Genomic DNA, 25,458 nt, shown 5'->3' with positions numbered 1-25,458 from the left:
TTAGGCATGACTTCATTAAGACAAACACTTAATGTGCCCTTATGATAATTCAAAGTAGCTCATGAAAATATACTTTTGGATACATCCACTTTCGTCCTCCTCGGTCAGTGGACACCTGGCGCTCACACTACACTGGTTGTATCCCCAAACCAAGTTGTGTAGGCAACTGGCACAGGTAGTCGTGCATGCACAAAATATGTAAAAAGCGCAAGCACCAATAATATATAGACAGAATGTTTTAAATGCACTGTGCATACTTTATATTATATGCTCAGAAACATAATAGTAACCAAAAACACTTTACTTTGCTACATAACTGATATAAACATGTGATGGGAGATGCTGTCATGAGTCGTCTTGACAGATGTTGTTCAGTAATATAACATTGTCATGTTAGCTTGATGTCATGACAGCTTATATTACATGCTCATTGCTCTCTAGTTAGCCCCCTTGGCATCTAAAATTATGACACCTGTTATGCCAGGTACCAGTAATGATAGCAAGACACAGGCTGTGTTTACATGCAAAAATTTTTGCCAGTCCGGTTGAATACATTCCGATTATAGATCAAGACTGAGGTGTTTATATGTTCACTCTACTCAACAATCTGATGGAAAATCTCAGTTTATATGCTCACTATAAGTAATCCAATCCAAAATTATGCGCATGTGTAGAGAACCACTTAGTGTAGACGTTACCATGACAACGAGCATCTTGTGAGTCCAGTCAGAGTGAGACGAGCAGCAGTGAGCAGTGCTTCTGTTTTTAATTACTTTAAAATGATGTCAGACTCAGGAAGACGTCCTTCACATGTACTTATTAAAGAAGGCCGAGAGGAAGATGTCGTGTTCTGAGACACATAAGCTGGACGTCCGTCCCACCGCCGTCTTTTAAAGATCAGAGCATAAACTTCGTCTCCTCTGCAGACCAGTTTCTGCTCCGCCGTGTTGAACGTTACAAGCGCGAATGCATGTGCACAGAACATTCTTAAACTTTCCAATTGGGAATGTAATCAGATACAGGTGTTTACATGGTTATTATTCTTCTATTTAATGGTTTATTAACAGGATTACCCACCTCGTTCAATTGGATAGAAACTGTATTCTGAATGGCTTCAATCGGACTAGTCTATTCCAATTGAGGTGTTTACACGTACGTATGTATCCCTATCGAGCTATTAGTCGGATTATTAACGGTTTATTGGGCTGCATGTAAACGTGGCTACTGTTATTACTGGACATGATCTGGCATGACAACTCATGACAGCATATGACATCTACCATGACATGTTTATGTCAATGTTATGTAGCAAGATATTAAATCAACATTCTTATTAAGTCAGTAACTGTAATGTGTTTATAAGAACTGTAGACTAATACTTATACTGCTTTATTACAGTAAAAAATGAATTCGCATTGTAATGTCTTACTTTTGTTTTTTTATTTTTATTGCCACTTTTTTATTTTTAATAATTTTTGATTATATTATTGCTACTTGTTTCATATTTTTTTCTGTTATATTACCATTGTCTTTTATTTGTCTTTCAAGCATTTGAAGCTGCATTATGTGTATGAAACGTGCTGTAAAATAAAGCTTATTATTATTATTATTATTATTATTATCTCCACCACTGATTGCAAGTCATCATTTGACATACCTCCTCTTATAAACATACCTGTGGCATCTCAAATAATTTACATTCCTGTCATGATTTTGAACACTGTACCTTTCCACGTTACAAGAAGCTCTGTGGAGGCTACATACCAACAGTGCTTGACGCAGACACACTTTAAAGCGCACTTAAAGACATGTTCTGTGACTGTGTTCAGTTTAAAAGCTGTGAGTGTGATGAAATACACCTTTTTAGTGGGCACAGCTTTTCCTCATTTGCATTGTTATCCAGAGATCAGCTGAAAATGGCATTTACAGCACAGAGTCCAGTTGTGTATAATAGTGTTATTAAATGTACTCTGATCTGTCTCTTTGTACGGATTGAAACCAGACATAAAGACCTGGTTATTTTCAGACTCGCAGTGAACCCTGCACTGCTTTCACCTTGGCCCGCTTCCATGGCTTATTCTGTTCTCGGTCAATTTAATTGTAGATCGAATATCCCTTACTCTGAATAAACATACAGGACAGACCCAACGTCTCATTACAGATTTCATTTCCCGGACTCATTAAAGTATTAACGGCAGTACAAATGTTTGCGGATAAACCCGACTAGGCTGTATTGATTCTTCAGCTGGATTGATTCAATCATTTGAATGTGTTTTTTGGGCAGAGAGCTGATAGAAGAACTGCATCCTTTGATGAAGGAAGCTTTGGAAAGAAGGCCAGAGGTCAGTATTTAAGATTTAACAATCACTGTGTGTCATTGATTAAATGCATAATATCCATATAAACACTGTGAAAAGCATGTTTCTTATTATTACAATAAGAGAATACTTATTGTGCTGTTTCAGTGAGCAGAATAAAGAATCGCAGAGAGCAAAAGATGCCCTAATATCTCTTATATTTCATGGCTTCGATATTACTATGTAACTTTTATACGACCAAACCTTTGCTGAAAGTAATGGCAGCTTGATACATCAGAATGGACACATTCAGTAACACTGTTTCTGACTGTGAAAAAGCAAAATGAGTTGGATTGAATGGAAGTTCCACCCTTTACAAGGTCTTAGTGGTTGAGATGTAAAGTCATTCAGAGTGATTTGATGTGAAATAGTTCATTGTATAGAAACCTCCTGACTCAGTTTCTTTACAGTGGTAGTGATAGGAACCAGGGGTCATGATGTCTTCAGTGCAAATGTAGCCATTTTATTTACTATCCGGTGAATCTACATGTATCTTCTGAGTTTTTGTATGTAATGTTGGTGCAGATAAAATAGTGGTAAATCTGGAAAAATTATTTTTCTTTGGGAAATATTTTGTCTTACAGCCCCCTACATGTGCACCTCCACCAAGAGCAGATTTTGGAAATACCCTTTAAGCCAAAAGTATAAAACAAAACTTTTATAAAACAATGTCTCGGGCATTCGGCAGCATATTCATAACCATTTCATGTAATAATCTGTGAGAGAGCTTTTAGAGGCAGACATCTGGTTCCTATCACCACCACTGTGAACAATTCTACATCAGTGAGCTTCTCTAGAACAGAAATTGGGTAAAATTGGTGGTTTCACCTCAAACCACTCTGAATGACTGTGTTCACATCATCAGAAATTGGGTAAAATTGGTAGAATCCCTCTTTAAAGTACGATGAAGCTTTTCACATGGTTATATTGTGCTGTTCTAAGACCTTTGTAAACCTGTATATTTAAATTACTAGCTGAGACTGAACTTGTTTCATGGACAAATGGGTCTTTATTCTTTGTGTAACTGATGGGTGTCTGTGTTTCAGAATAAGAAGCGCAGGGAGAGGAGAGATCTACTGAGGCTGCAGCTGCTCCGGATCTTTGAGCTGCTGGCCGACTCTGGTGTCATCAGCGACAGGTAAGAGGAAAGCTCACACATGCATATTTGTTTGTTTTCTTGCATTTTCAGGATGAAAATGTCCTGACTTTATAGAAAAAAACAGAGAAAAAAGCAACTAAATGGTCCTGACTACTTTTTTTACATGTGCATGCCAACATGTATTTGTGTGTGCGGTGGTGAAGCGTCTGGATACGCAGGGTATGCACTTTCATAAAAGTACTTTCCGACGCTCTTTACTCACTGGAAGGCAGGGCGCACATTGCTGTTTATCATCTGAAAGTGCCCTAAGGGGCCTGTCACTCACCTCTGCTTCTTTTTTATCAGTGTACAACAGTATGTTGAAAAAGTGTGCAAAAGTTTGAACAGACCCCATCAAACCACATGCTTTGTTAACTTTCTAAGTAAAAATTAGTTGATATGTCCTCTACAGGGAACAGAAAACATTTTTAAGTGCATGTTCTGTTTATTACTTGTATGTACAACTGCACAATTACCTCTGCTTCTTATCAGTGATAACTGACCAATTTAAATCCACATCTCATTTTCTTAGCCCTCCAATCAATACTTACAAGACAACAGCCGTGCGCTTTGGCAGTGCGCTTGCCACCAATAACAAAAACAAACAGTTAAAAAAATCTGTTTGGTAAACTGAATTGTAGCTAGTTTGAATGTTGAGTTATCCACTTAACATACAAGTGTCATAGGATGCCACCTCTGCCACAAGTCAGTTGGTGATATTTCTACCCTGCTAGATCTGCCATGGTCAACTGTTAGTGCTATTACTGTGAAATGGAAATGACTAGAAGCAACAACAGCCACAAAGTCCACAGAGTTCTGAAGCATGTAGCACATAAAAATCCTCGCTTACCCTCTTTTGCATCACTCACTACAGAGCTACAAACTGCCCTGGGAGCAACAAAAACTGTGCATCAGTAGCTTCATGAAATGGGTTTCTAAGGTCAAGCAGCTGCAAACAAACCTAAGATCTCTATGTGCAATGCCAAGTGTCGGCTGGAGTGGTGTAAAACACGCTGAAACTGGACTCTAGAGCAGGGAAAACATGTTCTGTGGAGTGATGAAGCATGCTGCCAGGAGAATGCTAACCAGCTGAATGCATAATGTCAACAGTAATGTTTGGTAGAGGAGGGATAATGCTCTGGGGCTGTTTTTCAGGGTTTGGGCCCCTTAGTTCCAGTGAAGGGTGATGTTAAAGCATACAGAAACATCTGAGACAATTATATGCTTCCAATTTTGTGGCAACAGTTTGGAAAAGACCCTTTCCTGTTCCAGCATGATGAGCCCGTGTGTATAATTGAGCTCCATAAAGACATGTTTTGATGAGTTTGGTGTGAAGGAACTCCGGTGGTCTGCACAGAGCCCTGACCTCAACCTCACTGAACACCTTTGGGATGAACTGGAACGTTGATTGTGAGCCAGTCCTTCTCGTCCCAACATCAGTGCCTGACCTCACAAAAGCTCCTTTGATTGAATGGGCAAAAATTCCTCAGACACATTCCAAAATCTTGTGGAAAGCTTCACAGAAGCTGTTAAAGCCACAAAGAGGGTAGGGGTTATTAATGCCCATGGTTTTGGAACAGGATGTCCAACAGGCTCAGGTGTGATGTTCAGGTGTCCACATACTTACACATATAGTGTATTTTAGTAAATTTCGCTCCAGGAGGAATTTTTTTGGTATTGCACTGTGTCCTCCTGGGCTTGCCTTTCAATATGTTTCAGATTAAGGGTGTCCCGGTCCAAATCTTTGCTGATGGGCCCAGACTTGCCGTGTCTCTGGTGACTGAGGACCTGCACAGTTTCTGATTTTAACAAATTACTATACATAAAATCTGACATATATATCTCTGTCTTTTTCTCTCTCTTTCTTTTAGCACTAATGGAGCACTGGAACGGGATACTCTTGCTTTAGGCGCTCTCTTTCTGGAGTACGTAGATCTGACCAGGATGCTTCTGGAAGCTGAGAATGATAAAGACGTGGAGATTCTCAAAGACATCCGAGCCCACTTCAGCGCCATGGTGGCCAACCTCATACAATGTGTGCCTGGTAAGAAGAACCTTTTAAACTGCACATAAACAAAAGCCTTTACTCCACATGTTCACAGGGCTGTGTGCAGCAGAGAGGGGCTCAAGTTAGCATCTTTAGTTTTACACTGGAGCTGTAAAGCTAACAAGTAATGGAAGCTTAAACCCCATCAATTAGCATCAAACTGCATGACTGAAGCTGTCACACATCACTTATGTTATGTTGTTAATAGCAGTGTCAAAGTTAACGCATTAACGCGATGAATTATCAATGCCACTATTTTTTAAAATTAAAAATAAAATTTGAGGGCTCCCGAGTGGTGCAACCATCTAAGCGTTGGCCCTATCATCAGGAGATCGCGAGTTTCATTCCTGATGTTACAGCCACGGGAGTCCAAGAGAGCACAATTGGCCTCACTCACTCTGGGTGGGTAGGATGGCTCCCCCATCACTCAGCACGATGCTAGCCAGCGCAGGCCTCTGTTAGCTGATGTAGCAGATCTGGCAGTTGGCGCTTTCCTCCGAGCACGATCAGCTGTCCAATGACATTGCATTAGTGGCAGTTCGAAAAGATGCGGTGGCGCTTCACAGAACTCGGAGGAAGCCTGTGCTAGCTTTCGCCCTCCTAGCGCTGGTGGCATCATGTGACTGGGGGGGTCCTAACTAGTCGGTGGAAATTTCGGAGAAAATTCGGGAAAAATCCAATAAATAAATAAATAACATTTGAGCAAATAATACAAATGCAATATAGTTGCATTAACTACATGAAAGAATCTGATTCATTACAATCATTTTAACTGTTTGTTAGCTGTAGTTGCTAGTCTATTTCTGCATTTACATAACAGCAAAGCAAGACAGTTTCTGTTTAGCCTCTCATTCATTTCTGTGGAGACAGATGGAGTTTTTAAAGATTTTTTTCACTAGTTCACATTTTAAAATTAACATTGGACCAGAACTAGTCTAGAACAGCTAAACCGACTCACATTATAGCAGCCAATAGTCAGCAAAGGAAACATTATGCTTTGTTGTAAAGTAATCGCTGCCTAAAATAGACTTGCTTATGTGGTTTCTAGCACCGTATTACATACTGTTATCTATAATAAGTGACAAACAAACAAAATCACCTTATTATATACCTTTTCCATTCCAGATTTTTGCTCAGATTGAATGTCCTGAGCTTGGTCAAGAGTCGATATTTTGCTTTAGAGTGTCTCATTTCCACAGTTTGGGAATAAGACTCCATTGCTAGGCAACAGGCCATGATCTCTGCCTGCCGCTGTCTGCTGTCTGACGTAGGACTCAATTTGAACCCGGCAGACACCATTCCTAAAATAGCAGGGGATTATGAGAGCAACATCAGGGGTAAAAGATGGGTCACGCTGTGCCAAAAGATAACCAGACACTCCAGGCTACCTCGTGAAGCGACAAAAAGAAAAGCAGACATTCAGACTTGTCTGATACACTGATTAGTGAAGGCTAAAAAGAGTGAATATTAAAGCCGTGATTCAGCAGCTTTATTATGGGTTGAATTCCCAGACAGGGATTCCGCCTGGTCCTTTCCATTGGAGAATCACCATTCAAAACGCTGTGTAGTCCAGGACTAGGCTTGGACCGGCCCTAACTGCTTCAGAACTTACAGACTGCTGATTCACTTTATTAACCTTTTTTTCTTATTCTTCCTTCAATCTTTCAGTGCACCATCGCCGATTCCTCTTCCCCCAGCAGAGCTTGCGCCATCACCTCTTCATCCTCTTCAGCCAATGGGCCGGCCCCTTCAGCATCATGTTCACGCCCCTGGATCGATATAGCGACAGGAATCATCAGATTACGAGATACCAGTACTGCGCCCTGAAGGTGAACTACTCCCACTGAACCTACTCACTGCTTTAGCTGTGTTTATCATTAAAGAACCTGCAATTGTTTGATATGCATAAAACAGATACACTGATCAGGCATAACATTATGACCACCTCCTTGTTTCTACGCTCACTGTCCATTTTATCAGCTCCACTTACTATATAGGTGCACTTTGTAGTTCTACACTTACAGACTGTAGTCCATCTGTTTCTCTGCATACTTTGTTAGCCCCCTATTACCCTGTTCTTCAGTGGTCAGGACCCCCATGGACCCTCACAGAGCAGGTACTATTTGGGTGGTGGATCATTCTCAGCACTGCAGTAACACTGACATGGTGGTGGTGTGTTTGTGTGTGTTGCGCTGGTCTGAGTGGATCAGACACAGCAGTGCTGCTGTTGTTTTTAAACACTGTGTCCACTCACTGTCCACTCTATTAGACACTCCTACCTTGTCAGACCACCTTGTAGATGTACAGTCAGAGACGATAGCTCATCTGCTGCTGCACAGTTTGTGTTGGTCATCCTCTAGTCCTTCATCAGTGGTCACAGGACGCTGCCCACAGGACGCTGTTGGCTGGATATTTTTGGTTGGTGGACTATTCTCAGTCCAGCAGTGACACTGAGGTGTTTAAAAACATGTCTGATCCACTCAGACCAGCGCAGCACACACTAACACACCACCACTACATCAGTGTTACTGCAGTGCTGAGAATGACCCGCCACCAAAATAGTACCTGCTCTGTGAGGGTCCATGGGGGTCCTGACCACTGAAGAACAGGGTAAAAGGGGGCTAACAAAGTATGCAGAGAAACTGATGGACTAAAGTCTGTAATTGTAGAACTACAAAGTGCACCTATATAGTAAGTGGAGCTGATAAGATGGACAATGAGTGTAGAAACAAGGAGGTGGTGAGACTTTTGGTAAAGCATTTCTTGTCTAAATGTCTTTAAAGCATTAAGAAACCATTGGAAACATTCTCAAGTTCACGGTGCTGTTATTTCTGGCCAGCGGCTAATTTTAAACATGCCAGTTACGTTGCTAATCCTGGCTGCGGATATTAACTCTGCTATCTTTATCCTCCTGAGTCCGCATATAGAACTAAAAGTGGAGTAAGAGCGTGCTGTAGACCTTTATAACTCCAGACCTGCAGCTGAGGGTTCGTGAGGTGACATTGGTGGAAGTCCAGCCTCGATGACGTGTGTTTGTCTTGCTTTTGTACTCGAGGGAGCCCCTGTTGATGATGTCAGTGGTGCTGAGTGATGACATGTAAACAGTGTCTGGTGCGTGTCTGCACCGGAGGCGAGAGATGTGGCGAGGTGCTATTCAGCGCTGCGCCTCTTTTCAGCTGTGTGTACTTGTATGCCCTTTGCTTCCTGAGGTAGCCTTTAGCTCTATTCAGTAACTGTGAGAGGGTCTGTAAGCTGATCTTGTGCAGCTCTGTGTGAAGTATGTAATTTCAGAGCCTTTGCACGGTTAAAAACATAAAACAGAACATGATATGAGTGTAATGGAGTGTATTCTCACTGCTTCGTTTCTTCTGCCGTTTGGTCACGAGGGGCTGAAGTTCATCAAAGCACAGCAAAAATGTCCCCTCTTAACTTCTTTAGAAAGAGTTTCCAAAATTGGACTAACAACCATGCAAGACCACCAAAACTGCCCCCATCAGATGATCAGTACTTAAAGCTTTTATCCTTGAGAGAGAGCAGAAAATCAAGCTCCTGTCTTGATTCAGATCTGAATAAATCCACAGCTGTTTATGTCTATCCATCCACTGTGAGAGGACAACTCAGGGCTATGGGTCTGAAAGGATGTGTAGCTGACAAGAAGCCCTCACTGAGAAAAGAAATAGACAAAAAAATAATAAATTTTGCAGATCAAACAGAGAATCTGCTAGTGTCCGCAGAACAATAAACTGGCCACCTCCGAGTCCATCATTGAACGTATTTGGGACTATGTGGATCATGAGAATCAGAAAAAGCAACCAACGTCTAAGACCAACGTCTAAGACTGAACTTTGGAGGTGTGGAAAAATATCTCTGCACAATTTCAATTTCTTTGACAACTGAAAGCGAGCCTCCTGAAAAGCATGGAAACTGTAATAAAGGCAAAGAATGACCATGTTGAATACTGGAAATTCTGATCCTGGAAAATGGATAACTTATACTTAGCATCCATTTTGACTAGAAATCAAATAAATGAAGGTGGTCTCATGACGGAAAAAGACCTCTGCATCCTGTGGTCTAATTTAAGGTTGCACAATATGGACAAAATACTAGTATTGTGATTATATTACATTACATATTGTGATATCACTTGCAATATGATTGGTGAAACAATAAAGATGTGTGGAGACTTACCTGCATTAATTTAACCAAACAAATTGACTTTTGTTGGATTTCATGAACACCTTAACTCACAAAAACACAGAAAAAGGCCCAATCCCATTTCACCCCTTGCCCCTACCACTTAGCCCTTAGCCCTCCGTTTTGCACGTTCACGTCTAGGGGGAGGGTGTCCCGATTTTTGTTGAGATAGAGGGGTTGGGTGAAGTGTTAGGGCTACATGGCCCTCCAAATGGAGAATTTTCAGAGGCACATTCCAAACGGCTTGTTATGAGAAAAAAGAAAAACCGACAAGATGGCTGGGCCAGCGACCAAAGAAACCCACAAATGCGAGTCTTTTCTCCGTTAACAGATTAAGATAACCATCGTTTTATCTTAGTTTGATGTTGTGTCAATGTATTATGGTCCTTTGCTTCATAACAAGCATAAAAATTGCTAGCACTATGCTAACGTCTCGGTAGCTAGCTAGCTAAATTTCCCGTGCCACCTTAAATAGTCCAGCAGTTCTGACGCCTGAAGCGGCAGAACGTTACTGCTGCTCCGTTTAAGGTGGAACGGGAAAATTCGACAGAGAAGCTGGCAAAAAAATCACTTAGAATTAGGGGTGGGTGGTAGTGAATCATTTTCACACCCCCCCCCCTCTTTAAAGACATATGATGCCCTAAATGTAACTAAAGCCCAGCAGTGAGGACTTTACCCTATTCTGCTGTCACTGCAGACTGGCAGGGTCACCTACAGAGCAGCACTAGTAGCTGTTAATGAAGTGATGTTCTTTTTTATTTGAGGGTCCCATTTTGTAGGGGAGGATTTCCACACCTACCTGTTGTGACTCAGTTCTGAGGGGCAAGGTGACACTTGAAAACAAGGGGTAGGGGTAAAAATTAGAAATGGGATCGGGCCAAAGACGTGTGTCTGTGATTTACTCACATGCTCACAGCACACAGTAAAAAGGGCCTGAGGGCTCATCTGTGGATTGCAGCCTTATGTGATATCAGTGTTATGAAGGCCAATATCACAAAAGAGTAACATAATGATCGCTCAGTGGAGGAGATACTAAACATGTCTTTCTCTCTGTTCCTCTTAGGCCATGTCCACTGTGCTTTGTTGTGGCCCTGTGTTTGACAACGTGGGCCTCTCTCCAGACGGATACCTCTACAAGTGGCTGGATAACATCCTGGCCTGCCAGGATCTGCGGGTACACAGCCAATTATTCATCACACTGAAACGAAAAAATAAATAAATAATTCAAAAACACCCTCCACAGGTTCACCTGTGCCTGTATGTCTTGCACTAAATCAGCTCAATTTTGCCCTCTTTAGAAATCCTTCTTTATGTCATTTCTTCCAGCAAATTCCAATGAAATTTAATTGCGTTCACTATGAGTTAAAGTGATAGTTTGGTGAAAAATCAGATCTACATGTTTCCCCCTTATTGTATTCAATCAGCCAGGATTTCTTTGGTGTCCTAAATTTCTTTCTTGAGCTACTAGTAGCTAACAAGTAATGGAAGATTATACCGCAGCAATTAGCAATGAATAGCATAACAGGTCTAAATCATCACACACTTGCCTCAAACAGTGTTGTATGGTTACGTAAGCTCAAATAGACTTGTTTACGTGGTGTTTGACAACCATATGACATAGTGTTATCAATAAAATGGACAAAAGTGTATTGCACAGCTAAACATAGTAGCATCCATCCTGAAGCTTGAATTTTTACTGTTCTTTTGTCGATTTTTGTAGATAAAAGTGTCAGAAACCACATAAAGCAGGTACATTTGAGATTACTTCATAGCTCAGTATGATTTTAGACTATTATGTGTATATATATAAAGAGTATTATGATAGTTGGTCATGATAAGCTTCTGTTTCTAGTTCGCTACATTAGCCTGATGGCTGCAATGTAAAACTAAAGAGGCTAACTTTGGACATGAATATGTCTTGGAAAAATTTTTCCATTGAACTATCGCTTTAAGGTGGTTGTCACATTTCTGTTCATATAGCACTTGAATTGTTAAATAAAAGACTGTGTTTACATTATTCTGCTTTCATGGAATCCCAAACTTAGTGCAAGGCAGATAAGGCCCAGATAAGCCTGAGAGAGAGATTGGGCCGTGGTGATGTCATCACAGCAAGATGTGTACCTTGCTTGGCAAAAAGTCTTTGGTATTCATGTTCATCTTTTTTAATTGGCCTGAAAAAACAATGAATATATTTGAGTTAAGCAAACACTGTGTATATAATCATGTGTGGTGACTGATTTCAGATCAATATATTTACAGTGTCAAATATCAGGGTAATACTTTACTGTAGGGTACAGTTCATAAGGCCACATGACACCCACATAAGCTTGTCATGACAACTGACATAACCTTACATAAATGCTTATTCCAGTAGGCTTCATATGTCATAAAGGCTACTTTAGCTAACTTTGATCAAAATTGGCATATGTAACATTTATAGTGAATGACACCTTTTGGAATAAGCATTTATAAACATTTCTGTGGGTCTATGTCAGCTGTCATGACAAGCTTATGTAGGTGTCACGTAGCCTTATGAACAGCACCGTACAGTAAAGTGTTACCAATATCGGTTATTTATTTCAGGCATAATATTTAGTCTGTAAAACCTTTCAGAGGGTGCACACCTTCTCCAGCCTGCAAACAGACTCTCAGATAAAGAGCTGCTTAGTTATCAATGGTTTAAACAGTGCTGGTTGGGTGTGTCTATGCAGGTGCATCAGCTGGGCTGTGAAGTTGTGGTTCTGCTGCTGGAATTGAACCCGGATCAGGCCAATCTGTTCAACTGGGCTGTCGACCGCTGCTACACTGGCTCCTACCAGCTGGCGTCGGGCTGCTTCAAAGCTATTGCCACAGTCTGCGGAAGCAGGTGGGCAGGAAATGAAACGTTTTTGGAGCTAAAGGGGCCATACTGTATATACCCATACCCATTTTTTGCCAAGTCCCTCGCACTAGTTAAGTCTCCCCATCACACGAGGCTATCAAGCAGAGAGGGTGAAAGTGAGCCTGTGCTTCCTCTAAAACACGTGAAATGCCACTGCATCTTTTGGGCAGGTCAACAGCGCTTGATATGTAAGCATTGTTAATATTTGAGAATGTATCAGTCATTCCCCCATCCATGTATGGAAACTAATCTACAAATATAGACAGTTTAGAAGTTATAACTGCATACAGTTTTCTGTGGAAATATATGATTTCCTTTACTTATTCAACCTATAGAAATTTAACCCCATACATGTTGAAGTTATGCAGAGTGTTGTTACTGCAGACAGTGTAGCAGAGTTCAACGTTATGTTGGGTGTCAGCAAACGGATCATTTCAGCTTTCCAAAGGATCAAGACATCTGAAAGGAGCTGCTACAGTTTCCTTTTTTCCAAGTTGACTGAGAACTTTAGTTTGAACATAACGATTTCTTCCATGCATTTCAGCTTGGACTGCTTTTTTTGGACAAGGCACAATGCAGGGCGATGAGAAACAGAGGTCATTTACATATATGAACCTTAAAGGCTTAGAATCAAGTTTGCTTAATCCCAGCAAATTCCAGGTGTATTACATCCTAGGGCTTATAATTCATTCTTATAAATAGACTACAGTGCAAACTGGCTGAGTAATTCTTGTAATAAACTTTTGAACTTCTAAGTTAATTTAAGGGGTTAATACATAGAGATTAACCTTGTTTAGTATGTATGCGTAAGGTTATATAAAAATTATGGTCATATAAAAAATATGGCTAATGAATAACAAATCATGGCTGTTTTTGGCACATAAGTGGAAAATGTTCTAATATACTGTGCCAGCTTGTTTCCACAAAGGTAAGCACAAGGTTGCTGTGAAATAGTACAGTTTGTGTGGCTTTGAACATGACATTTAATAGTAAGATGGTTTGCAAAAGCTGCTGAGCTTTTCTGGTATCTGGCCCATTTTATAGATTAAGGAAAACTGTGTCTGCACTGAGTTGCAGTAATTAGAAGTGTAATTATGAAAATGATACAATCCTATGCTTTTCTGCTTTTCTCAATGCTCTGAAAATCGTCATGCCTGTTAATTAGTTGCATAGCGAACGTTTTGAGACTGTACTGAATTAGCTTTTTCACACTTCAAAGAGTATTTCCCAGCCAAATTCCCCACCGTGAATACCCTCTCTACTCTGCAGGGACTTGGCTCTGTCTACCAGCGCTTGTTCTGATGCTAATTTGTTTACAAGCTCAGTGCCAGGGGAAGTAGTGCGTTTGGTGAGAACCGGAGGCCTAATTGTGTTTACAGGCTGGTTTTAATGAACTAAAACTGAACAAGCCTCTGTGCCTTAGATTTGACTTGAATAGAAAAGGGAAGACTTTAAAGACCTGTGAGCGCCTCCTGTTTTAGATGAATTATTCTCGTTCTCCATGCAGGAATTACCCTTGTGACATTGTGACGTTATTGAACCTCATCCTCTTCAAAGCGTCAGATACCAACAGGGAGATCTATGAGATTTCTATGCAGCTAATGCAGGTGAGTGAGAAAAGCACATTGCTCTATATATATATAGCCTAAACCTTGCAACCCTTTCACTGTGGCCCATAGCTCTATTACTCAGCAGAACACTACCAAGAGGTGTTCAGTAGGATTGAGGTCAAGTCTCTCTGCGGACCACTGGAGGTCCTCCACGCTAAACTCATCAGACCAAAGCATTAACATCACCCTTCACTGGAGCTAAGGGGCCCAAACCTTGAGAAACAGCCCCAGACCATTATCCCTCCTCCACCAAACTTTACTGTTGGCACTATGCATTCCAATAGGTAATGTTCCCTTGGCATCCCCAAAACCCAGATTCAATTGTCAGACTGGCAGATATTGAAGTGTGATTGTTTCAGAGAACACGTTTCCACTGCTGAAGGGGGGTCCACATGCTGTGCTGTATTTGAGTGTCTGCATCCCAATTTCCCATGTGGATAATTGTTAATACATTCTAATGTAATGTAATATATTATGTATCATACTGTCTCATGTCAAACTTTGCACATACATATATATATATTCACACATTCTCTACCCTTTCTATGCCTTTAATCTAATATGCCCACATTTTATTGTGATTATTACACTTATTTATTATACATCATAGTTACTTCATATCTGTTAATTGCCTAGACTCTTTTATTTAATATGTTTATTTTAAAGCGAACAGTGCATCCTAAAACTAGCATTTAATGTTATTTGTTGTGTTATGCTGTGTTCTGTTGTGCTGCATTGTATTCCTGAGCCTCAGTAGTTTGTATCCTTTCTTGTGTTTTTGTCCTTCAGTGTACTTTCACTACAGTACCCAGCATGCATTATGTGAACAACCATTGGGAATCCCCCATATCAATAAATAAGAGGCAGACCTGATATTCAGTCTTTCTAGCAGTAATGTTAGCTATTTGGCTTCCATCTGCATTAGACAGTCTCTGTTCAAAAATTCAAAAGTTTCTCCCACCTTCCAGAAACATCATCAGAAGGCAGTTTTCCTAGTCTTTAAACCAGAAAATCTCACTCTTAGGACTGTAATGACTGTTGTGGCACCACTGTAGGAAGGGAATAGGCATGCTTACAGCAGCAGTGGTTATGTTTTTCATTTAGGCCGGAGCGTCCATTTAACATGTGCACTCACAAAGGTAAATGCCTCTTACGTGTAACGTCCCCAATAAAATGAAACTGATTCTAATTCTAATCAACCAGAAACAGCAATTGTGATTGGAAGTATTTATTAAATACGTATTTATGTATTGTTTTTCTTACCTAGATTTTGGAGACTAAGCTGTGTGTATATTCTAAGAGGATACTAGAGGAGAGGAGTAGCAGTTTGCTATACGGCACCCATGGACCTTTGCCACCCCTCTACACCCTCTCTCTGCCACAGCTCTCTGCCCAGCTCGCCCGGATGTACCCAGAACTCACCCTGCCCCTGTTCTCAGGTTAGAGTCTGGGTGTGTATGTGGTGACTGATAAAAGCAATTGTTCAGTACAAAAAAATCAAATATAGTGGATCAGCAGGGCTACTGTTTTTAGCTGTCTGAAAATGTAACATTTTTATAAATAACAGTCATATAGTGTCAGAAACCACATAAACAAGTTTACTGGAGATCATTTAAAGGGAAAATGTTCAATATTTCTGCATAATTCAGTCAAATTCATTAAGAGTGTTTTGATGTAAAGTGGATGACTGTAGAGAAACTTACTGACTCTGTGGTGATGATAAGAAGCAGGGATCATGATGTCTACAATGCAAATATAGCCATTTTATTTACCCACAATAAGCAGTGAACCTAAATGTGTCTTCTCAGTTTCTATATATAATGTTGATGATGGTAAAATAGTAAAATAATAAGTAAATCTGATGTAGTTCATTTTCCTAGGGTAATATTTTGTCTTACAGCACTCTGCATGTACCTAACCTTCCGTAAGAAAGATATACATTTGAGAATATTTAATATAATAGCTTTCACTTAGGTAGATTTCAGAGCACATGTGTCAGGGTCCAGTCCTTGCAGGCCACAGCACTGCAGACCTCAGCACACTGCATCATTAAACATACTTTATTCAGCACATCGGCTAATTAGCAAGACTTTAATGAACTGAATTCAGAGTGTTAGACGAGGGTAAATGCTAATCTCTACAACACCTTGGCCGGGAAGGTCCCCAGTTTGACATGGCAGGCATTAAAAGCTTTGGACGTCTGGTTCCCATTACCACCACTGTGAACAGTTCTGACTCTGTAAGTTTCTCTAGAACAACGCATTTTACATCAAACCATGCTGTATGAGTTTGTTTACATCTTATTAACTGAATTATGCAGAAATTTTGAAAAACTGTCTTTGAGGCAAGTGTGTGATGATTTTGCACGATGCTATCTGATAGGTGTGTGAGAAGTGTGCATTAGCCTATTTATTAGCTACATTAGATTGATTAACTGTATTAGGGTCAGGGGCAAATTGGGTGAATTTGATATTTGGTCAAACTATCGCTTTAACTTTATATACATGATATAGAATGACACATACTGCTAATATAGCAATAACATAATGTTATTGATATTCTCAGAATTTGGCAGTTCAAAATCCTGAAAATGACCAAAATCTCTTTATCACAGACAACAAAAACTCATATCTAAACACGTTAGGGCGCGCCTCGTTAAATGACATGTTTTGCTGATTTTCTAAGTGAAAATAAGTGAACGCATGCTGTACAGAGAACAGACATCTGCACATTTTAATGCATAATCACTGTTTATTTGCTGAATTTATAATATTGGAAAAATAAAACATCAAATGTGGCCTGAGAAAAAGTTATAACACACTTTATATTTTATGTGTAATTTTTTTAATATGTTTAATATGAAATTGTGTCCTAAAAATACCATATTTAAATGCGTTCTCTGTAGAAGATGTACTAATTTATTTTCAATAAAACATATGATTCGACCAGGGGTGTTCAAACTTTAACATACGACTGTAATTATTGTCCTCTTTTCTTCACTTTTCTCCTCTCCAGAGGTCAGTCAGAGGTTTCCCACCACTCACCTGAATGGCAGGCAGGTGATGCTGACCTACCTGCTGCCGTGGCTCAGGAACATTGAGCTGGTGGATGGAGGTCTGCTGCCGGCCACCTCCAGCCCCTCCCACCGAGTGGAGGAGAGGAAGAGGCGGGGCTCCAGCATGGCCCCACCCTCCTCTCACCTCCCAGGCTTGGGCTGGGGCTCCCCGCAGGCCACCGCCCTCGTCCTCAACAACCTCATGTACATGACTGCCAAGGTGAGCACATAACCGAGTTTAGTCTGAGTTCATAGCATTACTTTCATACTGTGTAACTGTAGGCTTATCCTGTTTTCACAAATGTAAATACAAACACACGTTATAAGTGATCGTTGTCTCTCTGGGTTTGCAGTAATTTAACAGATTGAAGACCAATCATGATTGTTCAAGGAAAACTTTTTTTTTTTTTGTGAAGTGTGATTATTTATAGCTTCATTATTTTGAGTTATTGTCACATTGTTTTCCACAAATCATTTTTTGTTTTGTTTTTGTTTCACACACCAGATATATAAATCAAAACCCCTTTACCTTTATCACAACATAGCTTCTTATGAAAGAAAAAATAGCTGCACAGGCTTTATCTACATAATTAAATCATTAAGGTGTAAACAAAATCATTCAGAGTGTTTTGATGTAAAATGCTTCATTCTAGAGAAACTTACAGAGTCAGAGTTGTTCACAGTGGTGGTGATGGGAACCAGACGTCTGGAGAGTTGAATGCCTCTAAAAGCTCCCTCACAGTTATTACATGACATGGTAATGAATTGCTACCTGATGCCTAAGCTGTTCCACGATTGGCTGACACTTTATTTTGAGTGGCCCTTTTTAGGTCAAACAAACACTCGGCTCTCAGTAACATGTCAAAAACATATGAGGGTTAGGATTAGGTTTGAGTTGAGGTGAGGATTAGGATTAGGATTAGGGCCATAGTTAGGGTTAGGATTAGGGCCAGGTTTAGGGTTAGGTGTTGAGTAAGGTTGGGTAAGGTTAGGTTTTGTGTAATGGAAGTAACATATTAACAACACATCTACTTAATGTAAGTAATGTATCAACAGAACATCTACAAGATATTTACTTACAGTGTATTCAGATGCTTCACTACTGCTACTTCACTGATATGTTGTTGATGTGTTATTGATACTCTGTTAAGAGTTTATTAACCATCTACACAGAATCACTCCAAATAAAGTGTTACCCACAATTGTTTTGCAAGGTTTTTCCCCCAAAATATGTTTGTAATGGCATTGAGGTACATGCAGGTCATTGTAAGGCAATATTTCCCATAGAAAAGCTATTTTTTCTGATTTATCACTGTTTTACCATTGTGAGAGATATATATATATATAAAACTCAGAAGATGCATGAAGGTTCACTGGTCATTTTTGAAAGAAATCCAAGTTAGTATATTCCTCTGGGGTTAATGCTTTCAGATCAAACCACTCTGTTTGAATTTGTTTACATCACAAAGATTTAATTATAGCTGGTATTCCACTGTAAACGTGTGTGTCTGTGCGTCAGTATGGAGATGATGTGCCGGGTGCCGAGATGGAGAACGCGTGGACGGCTCTGGTGTGTAACGAGAAGTGGAGCAGTAACCTGCGCACGGCCCTGCAGTTCCTCATCAGCCTGTGCGGGGTCAGCAGTGACACCCCCCTCCTGCCGCACGTGAGTGGGTTGTTTTTCAAGGCTGGTATTGTTGGGAGAGTGAATGATGTCATTCGGAGGTGTTAAATGCGCTGCTGTAGGGCAGGGGGGAGAAACCGCAGCACTGAGGAGCTCAGGCAACATTACTTATCACTCAACTATGAGTTTAAAGCAGAGCGCTCCTGTTCCTGCAGAGCCCCTTCAGGAGAACTGCTTTTACTCCCGCTGAGTTCTCAGTGTGGTTTTAACAGCGAGAATCGAAACACAACACACAGAAAAATACACTGAAAAACTCCACATTATAAATCAGTCCTTATCTATTCTCTCTCTCTCTCTCTTCTTTCTTTCCCTCTCTTACTTTCTATCTTTCTTCTTTCTTTCTTTCTTTCTCTCCCTCTCTTACTTTCTATCTTTCTTCTTTCTTTCTTTCTTTCTTTCTTTCTTTCTTTCTCTCCCTCTCTTACTTTCTATCTTTCTTCTTTCTTTCTTTCTTTCTTTCTTTCTTTCTTTCTTTCTTTCTTTCTCTCCCTCTCTTACTTTCTATCTTCTTTCTTTCTTTCTTTCTTTCTTTTTCTTTCTTTCTTTCTTTCTCTCCCGCTCTCTTACTCTCACTTTCTTCTTTCTTTCTCTCCCTCTCTCTTACTCTCCCTCTCTCCTCTTTCTTTCTTTCTCTCCCTCTCTCTTACTATTTTTCTCTTCCTCTTCTCTCTCTCTCACTGTCTTCTCTCTTTTCTTCCTTTTTTCTCATTCTCTCTTCCCTTTCCCATTTTTGTTCTGTCTTTTTTCTTTCTCTGTCTTTCTGTCTTCCTCTTCTTTCTCTGTCTCTTGCCTCTTTCTCTTCTCTCTCTCTTTCTTTTTCTCACTCTGTCTTACTCTTTCTTGCTTCCTGTTCTCTCTCTCACTCTCTCTTCTTTCTCTCCATCTTGTTCTCTCTCTTTTCTTCCTTTCTTTCTCATTCTGTCTTTCTTTTTTTTCGTTCTTTTGTCTTTCTTTCTTTCTCTCCATCTTTCTGTCTTCCTCTTCTCTCTTTCTCTCAAATGCTTTCTCCTTCACTTTCTTCCTGTCTTCCCTGTGTTTTTGTCCCTTGTTTTTTCGCTCCTTTTTCTGTTTTTCATTCTTCTTTTTCTCTTGCCCTGCCTCCCCCTTTATCCCTTACTCTCCTTTCTCACTCACTTTGTCTCTTCATCTCTTCTTCACTATCTCCTCTTTATCTGTCTGTCACTCTCTCTCTCACACACACACACACACACTTTTTCTTTCCTCTCTCTCTTCCTTCCTCTCACCTGTTTGTTTTTTTCTCTCTGTAGATGAAGAAGGTGGTGATCTATCTGTGTAGGAGCAGCACCACTCAGACGATGGCGGAGCTGCTGTTTGAGCTGCAGCAGACTGACCCAGTTAATCCTGTAGTTCTGCACTGTGATAATCCGCCGTTCTACCATTTCTCTGCCACCAGCAAGATCTCCACTGTGACCTCCGGTACAGAAAACCTGTCTGCACATCTATACAGAACGCAGGCTGAATGTAGAGTTGCATTCTGTAACACACTGTGTAACGTACTGTGTAATTGACTTAGTAATTGATTAGTCCACTCTCTCTTTCTGCAGGTACAACATCCAGCAGCAACACAGTTGTTGCTGGCCAAGAAAATATCCCAGACACTGATGACACGAAAGTAGCCAAGGAGAATGAGGACAGGTACAGTAGAATGCCCTGTTGCTATAGTAACCCAGGTGGTTGTTAAGGTGCAGTTTGGCCATTGTTATGGTATCTCAGGATTGCTAAGGTGTTGCTAGACTGTTGCTATGCCATCCCAGGTGGTTGCTAAGGTATTGCTGGGCTGTTGCTATGCCATCCCAGTTGGTTGCTAAGGTGTTGCTAGGCCAGGGGTCAGCAACATGTGGCTCCGGAGCAGAATTAGATATTTAGGTAAAAATAATCTCATCTAACTCGTAGCTAACGAAAAGACAAAGAGAAATATTTGAGACGAACAATGATAATTTGGAGACGAATGGAGTGGATTTGCATTTATAACCACTCCAACTGGTTTCCTGATACATTTAATCTGCAACAAGAAACTGTCAAACACTAAAAGGTTGCGAAGTCAGCTTGTCGTTCGCCAGCTTCTTGTTTGAATTGTTATATTCTGATGCCTCAGGCAGCATTTAAGGTGGAACGGGACAATTCGAACAAGAAGCTGGCGATTGAGAAGCGACTTCAGCCTTGTACAAAGTTCAACATTGAGAGACATTTTGCAAGAAACTATTCTACTTTTGAGGAGAAGTTTCCTGCTGGAGATGCGAGAAAAATGGCTATAACTGAGCTAAAACTTAAAGCATAACAAAATAAGTCTGTGTTTTCATTTATATTTTAAGCCTATACTAGTACACTAGCAGTTAACAGTTTTGTAGCTTTCAGATCCAGTGTAGTAGAATCATTTATACATTTTTCTTAAAAAAAAAGTTTGTATATTATTAACAACACTAATTTCAAACTTCAGAATGTTGATATCAATCATGTAGGCAACAATCAAAGTAATGCCACTTTACCCAGAGTAATCTGAGAATGTTTAAAGGTGCCACTTAAATCATTTTAATCATTTGTTGTGGCTGCAAATTCCTGACAACATGCTCTGTATGTGTCTCCTGCAGGCTGAGCAGTATAATGAGGGCCCATAACCGACTGGAATCTCGCTACAGCAACAGCTCCGGAGGCTCTTACGATGAGGAAAAAAGTGCGTTCCTAACCAGTTCTGTCCTTCAGGGCAATTATAGCTAACAGTTATGCTGCTCTGTGCTGAGAGATTGACAAAATGTGTCAGCCTCAAGGCCCGAGAAGGTCAAAGGAAACCAGAGCTTCAGTGCATGAATTTCTCTGGATCCTCTTAAGTTTATTCTGCTTTTAACAAAGCGTTAATGGAATGCAAGACAGAGTCTGAAAACTTGCTGTCTAATGTTCATTGAGCTCAACATTTTTCTTCCAAGTACCTAACTTTGGTCCCATTTTAAATAAGGCTGTTATAAAGGGCTTATGAATAGTTTAAAATTATAAAATTAGTTTATTAATGGTTATTAATTAGGTCACTAACACCTTTAAAATATTGATAAACAGTTATAACACAATAATAAAAGGGTAAGAGTGACCTGTTATATCACATGAATACGGATATCTGATGAAGCTGACAGGTTTAATGACTGATTGAGAAAACAAAATAAGATGAGTAGCCATGAAGATCTAGAGTTTAACAGTATAAGTGAAGCTGGGCTCACTATTTGGCAAGCAACAGGTCACTGTTGCTCTTTACTGTTGTTTTTTATTATTAATGTGTTATAACTGCTTGTTAATGATTAAGGTGTTTATGGTCTAATAAATAAACACATTAATAATAAACTATTTGTAAACCATTTATAAACTCTTTATAAAGGTAGTCTTATTCTAAAATGGTACCTACATTTATTTTTAAGTAAAAAAGTCTTTTACAGTGTTTATTCTGAAAAATTATGCTATCCATCATTTTAAAAGAAGAGATAAATGGTGCAGCTGTGCGTGCAGAACATTTTCACCTAAAAACTACCTCAAATAACACAGCTTTGGATTAGAAGTGACTGGAATGTTCTTTTGCTTTAAGACGTAACACTTATTAAACTCTCTAACTAATCCTGATGTCTGTGGAGCTCAATTTACTGGACATGCTTGATGGCTTCTTGTCAAAACTCAAGCCATCAAGAAGAAAGGCATGACTGTAAAATGCAGCACTGACCAAATTTTCGGTTCCATTTGTTTCCATATCTGCCAAGCATGTTTATAACTGATGGATTGTAGTCATCCATCAAGAAGCTTGGCATGACTATTAAATATGATCTTTACGAAATGCTTCCTAAATGTGCAGGTGAGCCCCTCCCGCTGTATGCTGGTTGGCTGCTGAACATTCTGGAGACCAATCAGCCGCTCCCTTTGCCCATGCCTGTTAATGGAGGCTGCTGGGCACCTCTGGTGGACTATCTGCCCGAAACAGTCACTCCAAGAGGACCACTGCACAGGTCAGTTCACTCTGTTCTAATGCAGTATGTATCTGATAAAAACATTCCCAGAAGTTAATTTCACACACTGATCATCTTCTGCAGCTGACCTAAGATGTTTTGCTCATTTTAGACATGAAAAGCATGTGTTTTAAATCAGTGTCTTTTAGTGTCAGATTCTTGGAAATCTGATAATCTTCAGAAGATTGGAAAACATTTTTGGAAACAAATTCAAACCGGTTTTAACCGCATCGATCCAACGCAAGCCAAGTCCTAAATCATGTAATGGTAAAATATGAAACACGTCATTCTCTCTTTATCAGAGAGATAAACATTTTGGAATGTGAAACCTTTTAAAGCTACCGTCACGCTTTCAGTGATGCAGTTGATGAAGCGTGTTTTAAAGCTTAGCTGAGCTACTAAGAATTTTTTTAAATCTCTGTGTATGAGACATGCAGCCGACTCACTTCAAGAACAGGCTGGTTTATGATGTATATATTAAAATGTATATTTATTTGGTTTTTTAATGTATATCTTATGATGTATATTCATTTATAAAATAGATAGCACCTGTCCTAAAATCTGATTGACTGAGCTGTGATCAAAGCTGTTGTAAAATCACACCTGATATGAGCACACTGAGGGTGGCTTTAGATGGTGAAACTGTCATGCAACTAGCATGTCGTGAGTTGCTTACAACATCATTTCCATGCATCTTCAAAAACTTCAAAAGTTGCATCTACAGGGTCTAATTTACGTGTTTACCCCTTGTTATGTTTAGATTGCTATAGCGCTGCTGTGGGAACAAAACCTCTTATTTCTATTTTTGTCATTTTTCAGTTTGTGACTTTTTTTGGCCCAGGAAAGTGACAAAATGAAAATCAACCAACCTTGAGTCAGTCGGGGTTTTTAGGCAGTCGAAAAGGAGAGGGCTTTTCTTTTCAACTGCCTAAAAAAATCTTCCTTTGTTTTTTTCTTCTCCACTGATCCAGTGAAATCAGTGATTTGAAAGTATGTCGTTTGACCTGATCACATGACATGCTATCAGCCTTTTGATTGGCTGTTTCAAGAAATTTGTTTCATGAAATTGCAGCTCTTGCAACTGTTGCAAATGAGATTCAAATGAGTTGCAGAACGCTTTAAACTATGCAACTCAAGTGCGGTTTAGTTTCATGTATGTTTCAAGCATGAGAGTTTCTCTATTTGAAGTCAGTCTTAGATTCACAACCCTTGGGTTCTTTATTGCTTGTATGGAGTGATGGATGGGACCAGGCATCAGCTGGTATAAAGTACTTACTGAATGATTCACTTTAACTTCATGTAAGTATGTGAACACAGACACCACACGCGGTTCTGTGTGTCGCTGCGTTCTGAAACGTATCACGATGCGATTCATACTGCTACACAACTGTGAGCTGCATTCTGTAGTGACAGCAAGGCTGACCAAACTGTCTTGTATCACCGGTATACTTTCTTCCGGTTAACTGTCACAGCAGACGAGCATTTGGACAAGTCTCTCGAAAAAAACTGTTTGCTCACATAAACGTATACATATGTTACATAATCACCTCTTCATGCTGATAGAACTGGTAAAGCACCTAACACTCGTCCACCGTTCACATGTTTAGTAGTTGCGGATGTTGGAGTGACAGTAGCTCTCATTCTTGTTTGTCTTCTGTTGCCCCCTTGAGTACTGAGTGTTATTACCACCGCAGTAACGTAAGGATGCAGGGTGAGTTTGTACAGAAGGGGTGTGTGTTTGCAGTGTGCTGGCAAGAATATGTTATCTGAATGTCGTACAGGCTTCAAATGTCTGTGTTTTGTTAGATCTACCATAAGTAGGATTAAATGCAGTGTTGGGAGAAAAATGTGCAGTGCTGTTAACTTGATAGTAATACAACACCAGAAATCACATAGAGGCACTAGCAGCAATTAGCATTAATGCTGCTGTGATGATGTGATTATAAAACTCATAAGATGACTTTAAATGCTAAACACTTATATTACACATGTTCATGATAATGTGACAAAAATGCAAAAAGTTCATGACATGACTGTAGTTCTTGGCCTCATTAAGTGGTCCATTATTGACAAAGAAAGCCTACCCTAATTGAACTACATTTCTTGGTAGAAGAATTATCTATGAACCTGTTTATTGGTTTTGTCATTTAACATTGTCATATTTGCGTATTTTATCATATTGTGTGTTTGTGCAAAAAAGCTATGCATTATAATAGTTTTACCACAGATAAGGGGTGTTGTTGGGTACAGCGCAAAGTGGTTAAGTACAACCTTATACCAATCCATATAATGAAAAAAAGACATTTCTAGAAATATTTTAGATGCTTAGCATGCTCCATTTCGTTTTTAGGTTAACAGTGAAACATTATTATTGTGCAAAATACCAAAAACAGAACTGAGCAATATGTACCCTCTGCATAAGCCCACAGCAGCTTCCCTGGGCCCAGCAAAAATAGGCGTAAATGTTTCACGTCTGAAATGTTCTGTTCTGTTT

The 25,458-nt window shown here is 39.9% G+C and overlaps 1 protein-coding gene across 7 annotated transcripts in view; it reads left to right on the top strand.

Moving 5' to 3' along the window:
- Nucleotides 1-25,458, top strand: part of frya (furry homolog a (Drosophila)) — a 158,226-nt gene that overhangs the window by 90,339 nt on the left and 42,429 nt on the right. For 5 of the 7 annotated variants that reach the window (XR_005007006.1, XM_036565238.1, XM_036565208.1 and 2 more), the window contains exons 24-37: nt 2,285-2,342; nt 3,404-3,495; nt 5,367-5,539; nt 7,211-7,371; nt 10,800-10,910; nt 12,448-12,602; nt 14,125-14,224; nt 15,495-15,666; nt 17,243-17,502; nt 18,802-18,948; nt 20,235-20,448; nt 20,532-20,622; nt 21,576-21,658; nt 22,814-22,964. Coding sequence is in view for 6 of the 7 variants with exons in the window: in XM_036565238.1 (XP_036421131.1) it covers nt 2,285-2,342; nt 3,404-3,495; nt 5,367-5,539; nt 7,211-7,371; nt 10,800-10,910; nt 12,448-12,602; nt 14,125-14,224; nt 15,495-15,666; nt 17,243-17,502; nt 18,802-18,948; nt 20,235-20,448; nt 20,532-20,622; nt 21,576-21,658; nt 22,814-22,964 (1,968 nt within the window). In the remaining variant the exon portion in view is untranslated. The remainder of the gene's footprint in view (nt 1-2,284; nt 2,343-3,403; nt 3,496-5,366; nt 5,540-7,210; nt 7,372-10,799; nt 10,911-12,447; nt 12,603-14,124; nt 14,225-15,494; nt 15,667-17,242; nt 17,503-18,801; nt 18,949-20,234; nt 20,449-20,531; nt 20,623-21,575; nt 21,659-22,813; nt 22,965-25,458) is intronic. The other 2 variants (XM_036565216.1, XM_036565230.1) reach the window with 1 other exon arrangement.

This window comes from Colossoma macropomum, unplaced genomic scaffold (assembly GCF_904425465.1).
Source record: "Colossoma macropomum unplaced genomic scaffold, Colossoma_macropomum, whole genome shotgun sequence".
In the NCBI taxonomy this organism is placed as follows: domain Eukaryota; kingdom Metazoa; phylum Chordata; class Actinopteri; order Characiformes; family Serrasalmidae; genus Colossoma; species Colossoma macropomum.
This window is presented reverse-complemented; position numbering and strand designations above follow the sequence as displayed.